The sequence below is a fragment of the Danio rerio genome, chromosome 2, assembly GCF_049306965.1.
Source record: "Danio rerio strain Tuebingen ecotype United States chromosome 2, GRCz12tu, whole genome shotgun sequence".
Taxonomy (NCBI): Eukaryota; Metazoa; Chordata; class Actinopteri; order Cypriniformes; family Danionidae; genus Danio; species Danio rerio.
This window is the reverse complement of record NC_133177.1, coordinates 54,760,803-54,780,413: the sequence shown is the minus strand read 5'-3', so window position 1 is coordinate 54,780,413 and position 19,611 is coordinate 54,760,803. Positions and strand designations below refer to the sequence as shown.

Below are 19,611 nucleotides of genomic sequence, written 5' to 3'. Positions count from 1 at the left end.
AAATGAGCTAGACAGAAACAAATTAACAGTTTTCCAGTACATCTTGTAAACTGTAAAGTGATTTTCTTCAATACAGCCTTCAGCATACTTTGAGACTGACTGAGCAAAAACTTAAAGGGTTAGTTTAGCTTTTTTCAGCTTTCAGCTTTAATTGTATAGCGCTTTTACAATGTAGATTGTGTCAAAGCAGCTTCACGTATATGGTCATAGTAACTGGAACAGGGTAGTTCAGTTTTTAGTGTTTAAGTTCAGTTCAGTTTAGTTCAGTTCAGTGTGGTTTAAAATCATTACTGAGAATCCAAACACGGAAGAGCAAATTCATCAATGTGTAGCTCTACCGATCCTGAACCATGCAACCAATGGCGACAGTGGAGAGGGAAAAATAAACTTTACCAATAATAGGAGAGTGAAGGAAAAAAAAACCTTGAGAGAAACCAGACTTGGGCATGACCATTTGAATTTCTCCGCTTACCAAAAGGCTAGGCCACCGTTTTATCTTAGTGTACCATAAAATGAAACGGCACTCACTATTTACTCACTTTCAAGTAAATTTAGTTTTCTCTTAAAAGCAAAAGATATTTTGAAAAATGTTAGAAACCCATAACCATTGACCTTCCTAATAGGAAAGACAATGGTTACAAGTTTCCAGCATTTTTCAGAATAACTTATTCTTCAACAGAAGAAAGTAAAGCAGGTTTGTGACAAATTAAGAATGATTAAATGATGACAGAATTTTCTATTTTGGCTGAACTGAACCTTCCAGTTAAATAAATACTCATATCCCTCTGTCTCCCACTTGTGGAGCTGACATTTACAGTAGCATAAATAAATAAATTTTAATAGTATAAATAGCATATTTTATAGCTCAATAGTTTTATAGGAGAATGACTTACAATCACAAAACCAAGTGCAAACTGTCCACGTAGTTCTCAAATATAATGCACACCTTTTACAACAATAAACTGTAAATTAAAAATTACATTTATTTTATAACCAAATATCCAGTTGTTCATAACTACTTAATGTCATATTTTGAAGCTTAATAGCTTTATGACTTACGATGACAAAACTAACTGCAAAGTGTTTATATTAGTCTCCAATATAATTCACACCATTTATATTTTTGATACTTATAACAATAATCTTAATCAGATTTCAAAAATGCATTTATTTTATGACTGAATGTCCCCTAATGCTAAATGTCATGTTTAAAGCTCAATAGTTTTTTAGAAGAATGACTTACTATGTGATTAATGCATATTACATAGTTATACAGGGTGGGTCATGAAGGAATAAAATTACAGTCAAATGCTTCTTTTGAATTATATACATGTGGTCATGCTTATTTTGCATATGTATATGTGTTTGCTTGAACCATGATAATCTAATGAGTCCACGCAGTGATATGATGAGACATTCTGTTCGACCTTAAAATGAGACAGGAACTTTCCACCCCTTTAATTTCAAATAACTAAATCTCTAACAGACAAGTCTTGCAGAAAGCCCCTGTCTGGGTTGCAGCTGTGATGTGTGACTTTTACCTCATCCCATCTACCTCACTATTCATTATTTACAATATGTGTTTTTGTCAGATATGATGATGTCTCCTGATATAGCGTACTTCTACTTAACCCCTGTTATAATGCGTTTCTAACTAACTGCTAAAACCACAAGAGCTGTGTGTGGGTGCTGGCTGGAGACAGATCTGCAAGAGGGGCTTCCCCTAGATGGGTGCATACACAGGTCAAGAGTTCATAGACAGGACTATGAGGAAAAGCAGATGAGGGTAGATGCAGCATTTTTATACTGCTCTCTGTGTATGCGTGATGTATGATGCTTTAATAAAATTGATATTATCCTGATAAATCTGTAAGGAAGTTATGATGCTCAGCTGTGCTTTGATGATATTTTGCTACAGTTGCTTGCTGCACCCCAGATGTCAGTAGTGTCAAGTATGTCAAGGAGGAGTGATACTTTCACTTGCCCTTTTGTTTCTGTGTGCAGAGGTATCTCTGTGTGCAGCCCACAGACTTTTGAGAGAAGATTCTGCCTGAAAACAGCTGATGGCAACAATAGAGATTGGGGGTAACTGATTAGAGGAGTAGCCAAAAAGATTAAACGCTGCTGATGGATAAAAGGAGGGAGTCGAAAGAGTTCGAGAGCTTTTGGACATCCAGACTGCTTGGCTGACGGTTCTTCAAAAGCCCAGGATCCTGATCTTCGCTTTATTCACTTATGCTCGATAAATAAATTCATTGATTTTGATTAATTGACTCCTGACCGATTATTGAATTGGGGTGGACTAAGGCAAGTGAGAAATAGTCCGACAAAATGGAGGGGGCACCCGGATCCGTCAACAAAGGAGTCTGAAAGGAGGAGTTGATTGTTTGAACTCCACACTGAACTTCAGCTGCGTTTCTTCATTCAACACTTGACCGGTCACTAAAAGAAGGTAGGCAGAAGCCTGTTTCTATCAAAATTCTGCTATTGATTATTACTAAAATTGTGTGTTGAATGAGAAACTGAAACTGAAGTAATTAAGTATTAAAAGTGAGTTGAGATATATGAGTGAATAAAGTCCAGGCATTTTTCCCCTGCCCTGGTTAGAGTCCAGGCACTTTTCCCCTGCCCTGGTTAAAGTCCAGGCAATGTTTCCCCTGCCCTGGTTAAAGTCCAGGCGATGTTTCCCCTGCCCTGGTTAAAGTCCAGGCAATGTTTCCTCTGCCCTGGTTAAAGTCCAGGCAATGTTTCCCCTGCCCTGGTTAAAGTCCAGGCAATGTTTCCCCTGCCCTGGTTAAAGTCCAGGCAATGTTTCCCCTGCCCTAGTTAAAGTCCAGGCATTTGCATGTTGCATTTATAAGTGTAATAAACAGCTGAAATGTTATTTTATTTTTTATTTTTTCTACTGATTAATTGAAAATATAAAACAGTGTGAATTTAATCGTGAATGTAAGAAATATGGCTGTCCTTCAGTTCAGTGTCAGTGGAAAGGAGTGGCGGAACTGGCCATAGCACAAGCAGACTCAAAAAAAAAAAAAAAAAAAGCTACAGCCAGAAAGAAGGATAAAAGCAGCTGAAGTATATTTTGGGATGTACAGATCAGACAGACACAAACTCAAATTTGGCCAAAAAAAATTGAGAGGAATGGAGGAAAGAACACATATAACACTGAAACAACACAAAGAAAAGCTAGAAAAGATTAAGTCACAGCTGTTGAAACTACAGCTGGAAAAGGCTAAAGCTAAATTACAGAATAAGATGGCCGTAAGACAAAATACACAAATGCAACAAGTCATTGCTCCTCTGACTCATGTACCTGCTATGTCGCCTGTGCAGCCACCACAACCTAGTCCACAACCACTAATTTCTTACACACAGTCACCATTATGCCTCAGCCCAACACAGCACCACAGACATACATACAGCAGCCAAACTAATATCATAGAGGGAGCGACCAAAAAAAAAAAAAAAACTTTGGGAGTTGTTTTGTGTGTGTGAACCCAATGATCAATTGATTGGACCCAAGATCAATGTCCAATCAGCCATTAGAGATATGGGGACACCAACAAGGGTTGTTTTGTGTGTGGAGATTTAAACCACTGGAAAGATCAGTGTCCAGTGAACAGCCAACCTGCGGGGGGTTGGGATCCCCGAAGAGGTGGGGCTGCTGGTCGAGGCAGGCAACCAGAACCAATACAAACTCTCCCGTCATCCCCAGCCCCTAAACCCCGGGGGAACCAGGTGCCCACTCAATTCCCGGTGTGGGACCTGGGGGATGAGGTGGAGACTTATTGACGGGACCCACAGAGAACCAGCAGGGGGGGACAGGCCGAACCCCTACTGTAGATAATGGTCAACGCTAGGCCATTAACAGCCTTGGTGGATACTGAGGCCACACTTTCTACTGTCACGAAGGGGGCAGTGACTGATGATATGTTGTCAAGGAAGACAATTGAAGTAATAGGTTCTCTGGGGAAGCAGAAAGATGGCCAGCTACAAAAAACAATACCCGTCACCGTGGCTAACCAGCAACTAATGCCTAGTTCACACTAGAGGATTTTAAGCCTGATTTGAGCCCGATTTGGAAGTTAACGAGCTCGCCGACAGATCGGGCTGTGATCGGGAAGAAATCTGCGGGTGCTCGGCGCTCACCGCTCTTTATGTGTGAACTACTGAGCAACGCATCAACGAGGCTCGCTGACGCGTCGCCGACACATCGCAGACGGAAATCCAACATTCAGCATGCTAAATATTCCAGAGCAGTCGGCCGACTCAACCCCACGTGTGGTCAGATGTAGTGACGAGCTACAGCCAATGAGATAGCATATAAGCATGAGCTGAATGGCTGTGTGTTCAGGAGCTCAGCAGAAACATCTGTGATTGGTCAGAATGGGCATCAGTGCACTGGCTTCATTCTGCGTTAGCACAGACATGAGAGTAGGCTATATTAACAGTGGAACTAGAATTCTGTAACTATTAGAATTACCATACGGCTCATTCTAATCGTTCTCATATGAAACGCCATATTGTCACAACATATTTACATTCAAAGCTATTATTGAGATATTAAAATTAAGCTTTGAATGTCTGGCATCATATTTAATGACACCATTACCCTAAAAATATAATATTTTTTTGGTAATACAGCCTATAAATATGTAGTTAAGATACTAAAACACTTAAAGGGTTGGCTTTCATTTTCACTTTCAAACAGGAGCCATTTCACAGCACATAATATGCTGTTTTGAAAGATATCTGAAGTAAATTGATGTTTTTGCCATCAGAAAGTTTTGTTTATGTTAGCAGGAAGTTGCCAGGCAAGAAAATGCACACATATTTAAAGTCACAGCGAAAAGTATCAGACATGCATGCAGTCATTTTGACCAATATGGTAATTTAAGGCAGAAATGCTCAGTTCTTTACTGTTTTGTAATAAATAAAAAAAACAATGTCAGAAAGAAATACACTGATAGTTAGAAAACGGCAGGGTGTTATAAATATGTTAGTTTTATTTCAAAGAGTTATAAAATTACAAAAATTAAAAACTCTCTGTGTATCTATCCACTCAAACCTTGCAGATGAGTGATTAATCCGCTCATAAATCAGCTGATTTGACGATGTTTTTAAATACTTTCTCCAAAGCTTGAAAAGCTGTCAGTGATGTCATCAGCACACAAGCAGCCAATAGTGTTCAGCTTTTTCTGATGACGCCTCCCTTAAATTTTCATTGGCTGTGGTTTGGTAGCTTGAATGAGCTGATGGGGAATGAAATGTTGTCAGATCATGTAGTGTGTGACCCCCCTCTTGTGGATCGTTCACGGAGTGTTGCGTAGTGTGAACACCACAGAGATCAAAAGACACAAAGTCAAGTCATGTAGTGTGAACAGCACAACGATCTGCTGATGTTTAAAATCCTGTAGTGTGAACTAGGCTTAAGCCACAGTTTTCTCTACTCAACAACTGTGCCTGTGGCCCTTCTGGGGAAAGATTTATTTGTTAAACTGGGAGCCAGCATATTGGGTTCACCTGATGGGGTTATCATCACCTTCCCTAATGACAGGTCATTTAACTGCTCAAAACATGGGGCATCACTAGATGGACAGTGGTTACTGTCCACATGCAAGTAGTGGGAGGGTGCTGATATCTACTAGGTGGAGCTGGACAACACAGGTTGAAGCCCTGACAGTTTGGTCTCCCTATACAACCTTTGGAAACCCAGGATTAACCAATTAGGCATTCACTTACCACCATCTGACCCCCTACACTGCACACTGTTCTATGACAGAAACGATAAATTATACTATGAAGATGAATGCTTGTCACTAGTGGGCATAAAATGGTTGTTACAGGGAAAGGGTCTACTAATTGGCAAAGAGGGGGTGGTCACCCAAATTAACTGATGAACAATAAAAAAGGTATGAGATGGCTGACACAGCTTTACCACATGTTTCAGTTGCCATAAATCCAGTGCATGAAGCCGAGGAGTTGGGAACAATGACAAAACTGAAAGTCGCAAATTGGAAAAAAAATCTAATGTTACGTAAGCCTTATATTAACCATAAAAAAGCCTATAATAACACACTAAGTCATATCAGTTGGGAATTAAACCTAATTTACTTTCTGACATTTAAAAAACAATATAGAATAGTTTCAATTATGAATGCCATACATATAATAACCGACTTTCCTGTGATTGTGCACCTATCACTGAATTGGGTCTAAAAAAAAAATTATTTAAGGCCTGTCTTGACTGGACTGTAATTGACATCTCCTCCTAGAGTTCTGAGTTTGCTGGTGGCTGTTGTTTTAGAGCAGATGATGGAAGTCTGAGGACAGGTTAGGGCATATAAATTGGAAAAGTCTAAATGATACCAATGGTTGAATCACTTAAGTTAGCAAAAGATTTAAGGGTTAACATCTAACTTGAATGCGCATATGTGGGTACAGCTGTACATGTCAAATTGCCACAGTGGCGGAGGTCTGGTTTCTTTACCTCCTTGGGTCGACCTATCTCAGGAACAGAAAACTGTTGAGCATTCCTTGGGTCTGACTCATCTTCATGGTACTGCCGGCATTAAATATAATTATAGATATGACAGAAAATTGGCTAAAATCTGTGTACACACTAAAATGAACTGACTGAATGTTTTGCCTATTGCATTAATGTCTATACATTCTTCTGCAACATGACCCGACTTCACACCTTTTGAGCTTTTGACAGGTCGACAGTATCCTGGCCAGAGTTCTGCGCTTTCCCTGGAAAGCATTTACACCATTGTCACCAAGATGTTATCATGACAAACTAACTTCTTTGATTGCAGCTTTTGTCTTTATAGATCACTCCTGACAAACAGTCTAAAGAACCAGTGGCCAATGCTGCTGATTGGGTAGACCTTTGCCTGTTTAAGAGTAAGTGGAGGGAGCCCACATGGTCTGGACCATACATTGCCAGATTGTGCCATTGTGTTAAGGTTGCTGGCAAGGGTGATACCTGGTACCACCTCTCATCCTGTGTTGCATGTAATAAACCTAACCATTCTCTTGCAGAAATTAGAGTGGACCTGACTTCTCAGGTCCAAGAGAGGGAGACTCAGATTATACGAGACACTGACACTAACAGACCTGCAACACACACAACTAATTACTCGCTGCCACTCTGACAAATAGAAAATTAAAAATTGAACAAAATTGAACACCTATTTCAAACACTGGACAATGAACCATTAGCTCACTGTGTAAGTGCTGACTGTGCTTTTGGGGCTGATATAGCAAAACAATTCAGAGAAAGATACAGTGTAAAAAGATTGAAATTAAATTTAAACAACCAAGACAGGATTATCTTTCATCTGGTGAAAAAAAAATTGACTACTAACAAATTAACATATGAAGACTTTAAAGCCAGTCTGATTTAGATGAAATATTACTGTCTGTTATTCAGAGTGAGCAGTGTGTCTGTACCCCGGCTTGGGTGTTGCCTGGACAAATCGGACTTCACCACAGTTTTGCAAATAATCAATAAAGTGTTTTCTGATGTTAATATGCTGATCACAATCTACAGTTTATAAATTAACCCCTATATCCTTTAAGGGTTTGAAATTTTTTTAATATTATTTTTATATTTAAATATTAATATTATTATTATTTTTAAATATTATATGACATGTGATAGTTCTTGCTTTAAATAGTTGCAGAATTGAAAGTGTTACTGCATCTCATCTGATTCACCCTTAGGAGTGGCCCTTGAATTGGTAAGAATTGTCACAGCCAGAGAACAACATTTGAGTTGTTGTGTAGCTCAGTGGTTCCCAAAGTGGGGTCCGTGGGACATTAACAGGAGTTATTTCCAAAATCAAATTAATTTTATTAAAATATCAGAATTACCATATTTTAACCATAACTCGCTGAAGATAAAAATAAAAAACAACAACATGCAAATGAAAAGTCATCAGCCTTTCAATTATTATCATCATTTTTTTCATAGGGTTGGTGTGTTTACATTAGATTAACACTGAAATAACGTCAGCTGCAGCATATTGATTTTATAGCACCAAGTTAAACGTTCTGACACCTTTATAGCAGTCAATTACATTAAAAATAAAAAAAACAAGATACTAATCATACTACTTTAGCATCGTTACTACTTTAGCATCACCTAAAACTGGTTCGTTTACCCCTAGAGAGGGAGCATACAACTGTTTCAATTTTAATGTGTGAAAATAAATAAAAAAAAAGACGTTCTTCTTATATAACATGGCCCTGGACGAATCGGTGACTAGGGCCCTGGAAGGACTGAGGGCTTTGTCTAATGAGATGCAGGAACACTGAGGTATTAATAACCCCATTGATAAGTTGTTTACTGATATGTTTGGGAATTAAAAGGGGGTAATAATATTGATTATGCATTCTCTGGAGATATTTTTGAGGATGTTGGTTACTTTTGGTAGTTGTTGCATACCATATTTTAGGTCATTGTGTAACAGAATGATTGTTGCAGCAATTAAGAAGAAAGAGGCTCCGCCTCCTTACAGTATGCCACTGCTGGGAATAAGAGATGTTGACTCTAAGGAAGAAGAAGCAGAAGTGTGATCTCTAAAGAGATCAAGAGAGGGAATTGAAGGAATAAAATTACAGTCTAATGCTTCTTTTGAATTATATACATGTGGTCATGCTTATTTTGCATATGTATATGTGTTTGCTTGAACCATGATAATCTAATGAGTCCACGCAGTGATATGATGAGACATTTCTGTTGCAGCTGTGATGTGTGACTTTTCTACACAGAAAAGAGAACTGGAGCAGATGAGGAAAATATTGCTTTATTGTCTTACTAATCACTCTTTTCTCTTGATATATTTTTGCTATTGGAGGAATATACTCCCATCTACCTCACTATTCATTATTTACAATATGTGTTTTTGTCAGATATGATGATGTCTCCTAATATAGCGTACTTCTACTTAACCCCTGTTATAATGCGTTTCTAAATAACTGCTAAAACCACAAGAGCTGCGTGTGGGTGCTGGCTGGAGACAGATCTGCAAGAGGGGCTTCCCCTAGATGGGTGCATACACAGGTCAAGAGTTCATAGACAGGACTATGAGGAAAAGCAGATGTGGTAGATGCAGCATTTTTATACTGCTCTTTGTGTATGCGTGATGTATGATGCTTTAATAAAATTGATATTATCCTGATAATTCTATAAGGAAGTTATGATGCTCAGCTGTGCTTTGATGATTTTTTGCTACAGTTGCTTGCTGCACGCCAGATGTCAGTAGTGTCAAGTATGTCAAGGAGGAGTGATACTTTCACTTGCCCTTTTGTTTCTGTGTGCAGAGGTATCTCTGTTTGCAGCCCACAGACTTTTGAGAGATGATTCTGCCTGAAAACAGCTGATGGCAACAATAGAGATTGGGGGTAACTGATTAGAGGAGTGGCCAAAAAGATTGAACGCTGCTGATGGATAAAAGGAGGGAGTCGAAAGAGTTCGAGAGCTTTTGGACATCCAGACTGCTTGGCTGACGGTTCTTCAAAAGCCCAGGATCCTGATCTTCGCTTTATTCACTTATGCTCGATAAATAAATTCATTGATTTTGATTAATTGACTTCTGACCGATTATTGAATTGGGGTGGACTAAGGCAAGTGAGAAATAGTCCGACAGTCATTTATATGGACACACCTTAATAAAATGGGAATGGTTGTTGATATTAACGTCCTGTTTGTGGCACATTAGTATATGTGAGGGGGCAAGCTGTTCAAGATGGGTGGTGACCATGGTGGCTATACAATAGGAAGAGGGTCATGTGACACATCAAACATATTGGGAATTTCACAAGAAAAACAATGGTGTGCATTGGTTTTAACATAACTTTATTCTTTCATGAGTTATTTACGAGTTTCTGACCACTTATAAAATGTGTTCAATGTGCTGCCCATTGTGTTGGATTGTCAATGCAACCCTCTTCTTCCACTCTTCACTCACTGATAGCAACACCGCAGGAGAAATACCAGCACAGACTTCCAGTATCCGTAGTTTTAAGTGCTGCATATCTTGTATTTTCAAAATATTTAAACTTTATTATGATTTTCTGTTAGGAAATGAACATATGTTTCGTCTTATCTTCTCATTTAAGCCCTCTGTTTATCAGCTCTGCAGCTTAATCAGTTGTCAAAGTTTGGTTCAGTCATAGCAGGCTGTTGTACTGTTTGTGTTCACGTATATGCAGTATTATCAGTTCACCGGTTCTCAAATCTGATCTCAGTGTACTGTTCTAGTAACTGAATAACTAGAGATATTGTTTTATTTTAAGTCAAATGAGGTATCAGACATATAAAAAAGTAAGTAATTTGTGGATAAGTGCTTACTGGGGATGCAAACTGTTTCAAACTATTCAGTTTTGTGATGGTTTTAAGAATAAATCAAGTTAAAGGTCTAAACAAGAGAACCTGCTGATTCAGATGATACACTACTGTCATTAAACATCATTAACCTGTTCACAAACTGAAAACTCAGAAGTGAAATGTTGTGAACAGATCCAGTGAACTGTAGGCCTGTGAACAGATCCAACACCATCATCAAATTTGCAGATGACACCACAGTGATTGGTCTAATCAGCAACAATGATGAGACGGCCTACAGGGAGGAGATACAGCATGTGACCACTTGGTGCACGGACAATAATCTGCTCCTTAACACCAACAAGACCAAAGAGGCTCATTGTGGACTTTAGAAAGGGACGAACAGGCTCACATGATCCTATCCACATCAATGGGATGGCCGTTGAGCCTGTCTCATCCTTTAAAGGGCCATGAAACCCCCTCGTTTCAGCAGTGTGTTTTCACATCTCTACTTTGGAAAAAGTCAGAAAAGTGGGCGTGTCCAGCTCTGTTTAGGGGGGAGTGTCAGAGGAAGAAAAGAGGCTTGGTATGGGAGTGTCTATTTGGGCGCGCTGAATTTCAGAGTCAAAACACACAACCACAGCGGACAATGTGACTGTGTTTACATGGACATCTGTAGTCGAATTATTTGCCAAATTATTAAATGGTGGGCTTTAACTGAAGTTTGGCTCTTTCATTCAGGGAATTCATTCATGTCCCTCCCGACAAACGTGATATTTGATTCGAGGCGCTGCTCTAAGCGTGTATTTTTGCAATGTTTGATACCGCACGGCGAATGAGAGAAAAAAAAACTCAACATTTCCCGGAAACTTAGATACACACGGCAGGTAGCGTCAGAAAGCCGCGTGTGTTATTCCAGTCACAAAATCCAACACGAGGTTATAGTTTGATTGTAACTGTTAGTGCTAACTATTGCACTCGGTGCAATAGTTTGTTTGATACGAATAAAATACGAACTGAATAAACAAAGAGCACTGGTCGCTCACTTACCAAATCTGTTGAGACAGGACAATCACCAGCAACTAGAGCCGCGTCTTTATGAAGAGAAGACTACAAGCGAATCCGGATCTCAGTGTTTGCAGATGAGAACAGCTCTCAGGTAAACAATAATCCTCCTTAGACACGTAAGTTATTGTTGTCGCGCGTCGCGTACACTGTTAATCCACGCGTGAGTTTGAGCTCTCACAGAGAGAAAATGAAAATGAAACTTAACGGCAGCAAACTATAAAAGCAACACTTCACGCTTGTTTTGCCAACACAACGTGGCGTCTTTGCCGTCTACACTCTGACAGTAATGAATATTAATGAAGTTGCACAATAGAGCGCGCTGATTGGTTTGAACCAAGCCTTACTCATGCATTAATGCAACACACTGTAAGATGTAATAAGACACACTCTGGCACAGACGCCCAGTCTACACGCTGGAATACACGCTATTATGTCATGGCCGTGACGCAGCTTCAAAAATTCGTTTCAAATCGGAAGTACGAATTTGCTTGAAATAACGCAAAAACAACCAATTTACACTTTTTAGTGAAATATAGGTGTCCTAATAGTGTTTTTAGCAGTGTGGGACACATATACGACTGTCAACAGCTCAAAAAATGTGTTTTGGTGTTTCGTGACCCTTTAAGTTCCTGGGGACCCACATCTCAAAGGACCTTTCCTAGACCATCAACACCTCCAGCCTGATCAAGAAGGCTCACCAGCGCCTATTCTTAAGGCAACTGAAGAAGAACCAGCTTTCATCAGCCGTCTTGGTGAACTTCCACCGCTGCACAATAGAAAGCATCCTGACAAACTGTGTCACAGTCTGGTATGGAAGCTGCTCTGTTGCTGAGCGTAAGGCACTGCAGCGGTTGGTGAAAACAGTCCAATGCATCACAGGGACCACACTGCCAGCCATTGAGAACATCCAGAAGAAACACTGTCTGTGCCGAGCACGCTAACCCACTATACATATGCATTTGTAATCAAGTTTATCTATCTGCACACTTCTGATTATTAATAGCAACCTTTACATATATTCATATTCATCTATTGTAAATCTGTTCATAGCTATCACAACCTGCATATAATGTTGATAGTACATCCATCTGTAAATATCACCATAGTTTTTCTATAACTGCACTTTATAACTTATTCCTGTATCCTGCACTTGCTGCTATTGCACTGCTGGTTAGACCTAAACTGCATTTCGTTGCCTTGTACTTGTACATGTGTAATGACAATAAAGTTGAATCTAATCTAATCTTATGGTTAGAGGCTTGATGTGTGATGTCGCTGACTGCAGGCCATTTGTTCAAATGTTGTTGTGTGGTTTATAGATTGTGGTATTTCTGCTCTTCCTTTGAAACAAGAATCAGAGAACATAATGAAGTGATCAGCTCCTCTTATACGCGAACACACACACACCACTGCAGACATGTTTCACACTCTGATTCTAACTGGGGTTTTACTTCACATCTCAGGTAAATGGTTTTAATTCTCTCTTAATAGTGTTAATAAAATTGTGTCTGGTCTGTTGTTTACTCTAAGTTTTTCAATTGTTTTAGCAAAATGCTTGTTATTCATCAGTACATTTGCTTTAGTGTGTGTGATAAGTGTTTTTATGTTCTTTTTTCTACGCTTAATCTTGTCTGCAGATGGAGCTTGGATTTATAATCTGAATATAGGAGTGACATCTGGATCACCAGGCATCATTCCATGTCAATATAAAGAAAAACACAAAGCAAACCTTAAGTATTGGTGTTGGGGGTCAGTTTTGAGCTCTTGCAGTGTATTGGCATATGGAAATGAAACAAAAACAAAGTTGTCCATCACTGATTATCCAGAGCAGAGTATCTTTACAGTGGAATGGGAGAATCTGCAGGAGTCAGACTCTGGATATTACTGGTGCACTGTGGAGATCACTGGCCCTAGGAAACTAGACGCTGGTTATTATTTGTATCTGATAGTACAACCAGGTAAAGAACATCTTTACAAATTGCTTCTTTTTTCTTAGAGACAAACAACGTATACGGTTGTGTTATGTGCGATAGATGTGTATTTCTGTTCACACAAGTAATGATCTGAAAAAGTAGATTTAAGTGTAGGATGTGAGATGACTAATGAAAAACCACAATGTGGCCCTGACTACTGTAGCGTACAGTCCACAGATAAATTACTTATTGATTTTATCACGGTGTATCTTGCGTGGGTTTTACGACTCCTGGCTCCAAGAAGTCTGGACATCTGTGACAGCTTACGTTATCCAGGGAGACTGGAGAGATAGGCCGGGAGCTTCAAAGACATTCCTTTCTTACACGCACACACACATTCCCACACCCACAAGGAGACTAGTCCAAAGAGAAATTGACTGAGAAACCAGGGACCAGCACAGAACTAAGGGCCTACTCAAACTATGCCATCCGTACCGTGCCCAGGCCCGTTTCCCGGATCGTTTGAGAAGTGTGAGTGCGCTGAATCGGGCTCAAGCACGGTTCACTTGGCCGGCCCTGGCCCGGTTGGAAGAGGTGTGCCTGAGCACGGTACACTTGGGCTTTGTGTGAGTGCAAAACGCGCCAAAGCCCGAAACTGAAAGCGATACGTGACTTTTAAGGGGTTGTTTCATATGGATTTATTAATCATTCTTACTGTTCAGTGATCGCAAACTGCCGTAGTTTATTAAAGACGCAAACTCCTCACAACATGACAGCTGCGCGCCTTCAGCAGACCTCCTCATTCCTGCAGCACGAGAGCATTATAATTGTTTATGAGCGCCAAAAGTGGCAGATCTGTCCGGTAAAATATCTGACTGCGTGTCACTGCATCTCTAAGGATTGTTTGGCGAAATATTTGACTGCATGTCACTGCATAACAAACGACTGAAATGATATAACTAGAGAAATCTCCACTGTGCTACTGCGGTGAGAGTGTATGGCAAGCCGTTTTAGCATTTAAACCTTGTTCTGACTATCCATAAATATATTTAGAGATATCTCTAATTATATTTTGACTTGTCATAATTATAATTCGACTAGTCAGATTGGAGATATCTGCAAATATATTATGACTGACTAGTCATATTCCTCCATTGACTTCCATTGAAAAATATTTGCAGATATCTCTAAATGAGTTTTGACTAGTCACAATTGTAATTAGAGATATCTCCAAATGAATTTTGACTAGTCAAAAATCCAATTCAAGATATCTACAACTGTAATTCGACTATTAGTAAATTATTTAGAGATATCTTTAAATATATTTGTAAATATCTCTAAATATGATGAATTAAAGATATCTCTAAATGTATTATGATTAGTAAAAACTCAGTTAGAGATATCTCTAATTACAATTGTGACTAGTCAAAACTCATTTAGAGATATCTGCAAATATTTTTCAATGGAAGTCAATGGAGGAATATGACTAGTCATAATATATTTGCAGATATCTCCAATCTGATTTCGTACTAGTACAATTGTAATTGCAGATATCTCTAATTGTTATTCTGAGCAGTGGAATTATAATTATGAATAGTCAAAATATAATTAGACATATCTCTAAATATATTTATGGAGTCAGAACAAAGATTTAAATGCTAAAAAGGCTTGCCATAGAGAGCGCTTCTCACAGAACAGAGCAGCAGCGATGACGTAAGCGTGCCGAGGCCCGATATGGTGTGAGCGCGGGCCGTCGGGGGAGACGGGAGGGGGGACAAGCGTGCTTTGGCCCGGTTCGAGGCAACTGTACCTAGTGTGAGTACGGCCTAAAATGTTATGTTTGCAAACTTTGTATCTCATTCCTGACCTTTTCTACCTGCACAACCCCTCCAGGAATTGAGTTTGACACCCCTGTTTTAGGCCTTTTAGAGCATAAATAATGCAAATGTGTGGGAATTATGTTGATGTATTTTTGATGTGCTTTCATTGTTGATGTACTTGTCCATGTCTGGTGCCGATGAGGTTCTGCTGACATTTTACAACACATGATGCCACTGCTTACATTATTTAATTCCAGGCATTAAATGCCTCTCCGCATGCTTTGGGCTGACACTCAAATTTGCATACGAGCAGCCTCGAGACAAAGGAAGGTTTCGCGCTCAAACTTTGCCCTGAAATCATTGGTCAAGAATGCTGAACGAGTTGTCACGTGACCCGCAGATATAACCAGCCTAACCCCCAACATCTGGTCAGAGGAGTCCGAACAAAGAACTCAAGAACTCTTGGCCCCTTTGAGGGGCAAGCGGCTCTTCTGGCCGCTGGACTTTCCAGCCATGTTTTTCTTATTTTCCGGCAAAGTAAACTCAGTTTAAAGTTTGCGATCGTGTTCGTCCGAACTGTATTGCAAACTCCACGCATCAAGAAGGACATCAAAGGAGTTTCACTGAACGGAAGAGACTCGCATAAAGAGAGAGTCCTCCAGACATTAAAGTCCAGGTATTTTTAGTTATGCGATTAAGCTGTGCCCCTTTTATCAAAAAAGGTGTTTTTGTTTTTATAGTCTTGGTGATCCTTAATGGTGTGTGTGGAACTGAAACCAGATTTTGCCACTCTTTATCTGAAATCTATATTTCCGTGCTTTGCTATCTCTCTCTGTTTGTTACATGTTTTATAGACCTGTATAGTCGATCTCCACGTGGTTTACCTTTGTTCTATGTTTAATGTATGTTCGTGCGTTTGTTCGTTATCTGTCTGACTAGTCAATAAATCCCTTTATAATCAAATGAATTGTATTGTTTGCCTCACAAGGAAAAGTCACAGAAACACAGACACCCCCCCCCCCCCCCCCCCCCCCAAGGCAACAATTCCCTTTTCTAAACGAAAAACGAATAGATCATTGCCGTGGCTGCTCGGAAGAGCGGCGGCTCTGCTTGTGTTTGTTTGGTCAAATTAAAAATAAATTGATTCAGAATATTAATGATTAATAATAATTCGTTATTGTTGATAATTAATATTCATAATCTGAGAGTCCGGGTAGGATCTTATACAATCATATGTCTGTTTGACCAAATTGACTAAAGCTTAAGCCGGAATATTAATAATTAAGAATAAACCGTTGTTGTTGATTATTAATATTCATAAAATGAGCTAATTTCTGTTACACTACTGCTGGTCTACTTTTACTTTGAGATATCATCACTTCTCTTCTGTTAAATAATTGCATTCTTACTCTGATTCACATTGACAATTTCAGTTCTATGCAGTTTATAAAGGGGATTGCTTCAAATTTTCCATACATTAGGTGTTTTGAAGACTGCTACAGTCTACAGTTAGAACCAGCTTGATTTTAAGTTTCATGTGAGATAAACAATTAATTGTGAAAGTAATTTAATGAGAATTAAGTTGATTGAATTTAATTTAAGTAAAGTACATTTAGTAAGTGTAGCCTACTAAGGTAAGTGTATTGTATTATTTTTGTACTGTTACCCACTTTTGCATTCATAAAAGTATAAATAACAAAAGAGCCTATTTGTCTAGCATGCAGTAATATGCAAGTTGCTTGCACAACTGTTTCTTCACTATTTCTTTGTGGTGGGTGAAGTTCTGTAGCACCTCTGCTGTGCAGAAAAGTCGCACGCGCCTGCATATTTCACACCTCCCTTTAGTTGAATCACACATGCGTTCATTTTTCCTTTTGGTGCAGTTAATTTTTGCTTTTTTAATTGCCACACAATTGCGATATCACAACAGCTGTATAGTCTCTAAGTGCTCAAAGACTTTTTAGGAGGGTGATGCTTGAAATCATTGTTCTTCCATTGTTTACCATGGTGACCTGCAAAAAAACGCGTGCAGCCATCATTGCATTGCATAAAAATGGCTTCACAGGCAAGGATATTGTGGCTACTAACATTATACCTAAATCAACAATTTATAGGATCATCAAGAACTTCAATGAAAGAGGTTTAATTCTTGTTAAGAAGCTTCAGGGCATCAGGCATCAAGGGAAGCTAGCACCAAGGAGCGTCTCCTAAAGAAGATTCAGCTGCGGGATCGGAGTGCCACCAGTGCAGAGCTTGCTCGGGATGGCAGCAGGCAGGAGTGAGCTCTTCTGCACACACAGTAAGGTGAAGATTTTTGGAGGATGGCCTGGTTTCAAGAAGTGCAGCAAAGAAGCCACTTCTCTCAAAAAAAAAAAAAAAAAAATTAAATAAAATAAAAACATCAGGGACAGATTGATCTTCTGCAAAAAAAATATGGCGAATGGACTGCTGAGGACTGGGGTATATTCTCCAATGAAGCCCCTTTCTTATTGTTTGGGGCATCTGGAAACAGGCTTGTCTGGAAAAGAAAAGGTGAGCGCTACCATCAGTCATGTGTCATGCTAACAGTAAAGCGTCCTGAGATCATTCATGTGTGGAGTTTCATCTCCTCAAAGGGAGTGGGCTCACTAACAATTTTGCCCAAAAACACAGCCATGAATAAAAAATGGTACCCAAACACCCTCCAACAGCAACTTCTTCCAACAACCCAACAACAGTTTGGTGAAGAACAATGCATTTTCCAGCACGATGGAGCACCGTGCCATAAGGCAAAAGTGATATCTAAGTGGCTCAGGGACCAAAACATTGAAATTTTGGGTCCATTGCCTGGAAACTCCCCAGATCTTAATCCCATTGAGAACTTGTGGTCAATCCTCAAGAGGTGGGTGGACAAACAAAAACCCACTACTTCTGACAAACTCCAAGCGTTCGTGCACGTGCGCTCAGTTTCACATAGATTCAGATGTAGAAAGATAATATTTATTTTAAAAAGTATGCCAATCGCAGACTTGAATTAAATTAACTTCTGCCATTCTGAAACAAGTCTTGTATCTTTGCATTGTGATCTTGTGTATCTGTGATGATTATATTGTCTGTGCGATAATATAAATGTAGATTAAACACACTTACTACTAACATGCCGTGAAGCAAATGTGTTGTAGTGCTTCAAGTGGCAGTAGGTTCACATTTTATTTCTGTTCAGTAAAATGTCATATTGTCGTCTTGATCGTTTTCAGCTCCTGATGTGTCTGTGATGAGCAGCAGTGTATCTGGACATGAAGGTGGTAATCTCAGTGCCCAGTGTTTCTACAGTTCTGGATATAAGGCTAAAAACAAGCAGTGGTGCGGATATAAAGATAAGAAGTGTTTCACAGAGAAGAAGACTGACACATCCCAGAATTCATCAGTGCAGATCAGTGATGATGGTAAAAGCTCCTTCACTGTGCTGATGACTGGACTGAGACTCTCTGATTCTGGATGGTATTTCTGCTCTGTTGGAAATCTGCAGTTTCCTGTTCAACTCACTGTCTCTAAACCTGAACGTAAAGGTAAGATCACAAACCAGTCAGCAGTAAATAATGTTAAGCTTTTACTGCACCTTAAATACCCTTGTTGCTCTTTTCTCTACTTTCCAGTATTGACAACTACTCCTGAGACAGAAATGTAAGTTTAAACATTTTGACTAGAATCAAACACATCCAAATACTTTTATTGAGTTTTATGAAATGATTATTTTAATAAAACACTTCACTCGCTTTGACATTATTACTTTATGAATTTACTACTCTTATAAATGTAATCACTGTATTTAAGATATTAATATTGCTGTAACACACTAATGTGTATTTGTAAGCGATTCACTAAATCAAGCTAATCAATCATATATTTACAATATTTCTATACTTATATTTTTCCCAATGTAACTAATTGATGTTATATAGCGCATTTATTGTGTATGGCCATACACCCAAAGTGCTTCACAATCATGAGAGAAGTCTCTCCACATCACCACCAGTGTGCAGCATGTGCTTGGATGATCCGACGGCAGCCACAGGACAATGGTGCCAATGCGCTCACCACACTCCAGCTATAGGTGGAGTGGAGAGATTCACAGTAGAGCCAATTCCGTAGATGGGGATGATTAGGAGGCCGTGATGGGTAATGGCCGATTGAGGGACTTTGGCCAGGACACCAGGGTTACACCCCTACTCTTTACAAGAAGTGTCATGGGATTTTTTAATGACCACAGAGTCAGGACCCCGGTTTAAAGTCTCATCCGGAAGACTGATCTTGTCAAGTACAGATAAAATTAATGAATGTGTACTTGATCCAGCCTTTCTATTGAGTACGTATTCAGAGGTGACCTGTGAAGTTGTTTCATAATGTCTTTTAAGATTATAATCACTCAGTACTGCAACTGATTTCTGGCAAATTAAACAGATACATAATCCACAGACCTCTGTGAAGAAATATT

General features: G+C 39.3%; 1 protein-coding gene across 1 annotated transcript; it reads left to right on the top strand.

Annotated features, from left to right (window-relative positions):
- The first annotated feature begins 12,808 nt into the window (after positions 1–12,808).
- LOC110438127 (polymeric immunoglobulin receptor-like) lies at positions 12,809–19,590 on the top strand. The gene is made up of 5 exons (XM_073931126.1): positions 12,809–12,867; positions 13,042–13,362; positions 18,374–18,685; positions 18,773–18,800; positions 19,153–19,590. The coding sequence occupies exons 1-5, from the start codon at positions 12,822–12,824 to the stop codon at positions 19,172–19,174; spliced, it is 729 nt and encodes a 242-aa protein (XP_073787227.1). The 5' UTR covers positions 12,809–12,821; the 3' UTR covers positions 19,175–19,590.
- The last annotated feature ends 21 nt before the right edge of the window (positions 19,591–19,611 follow it).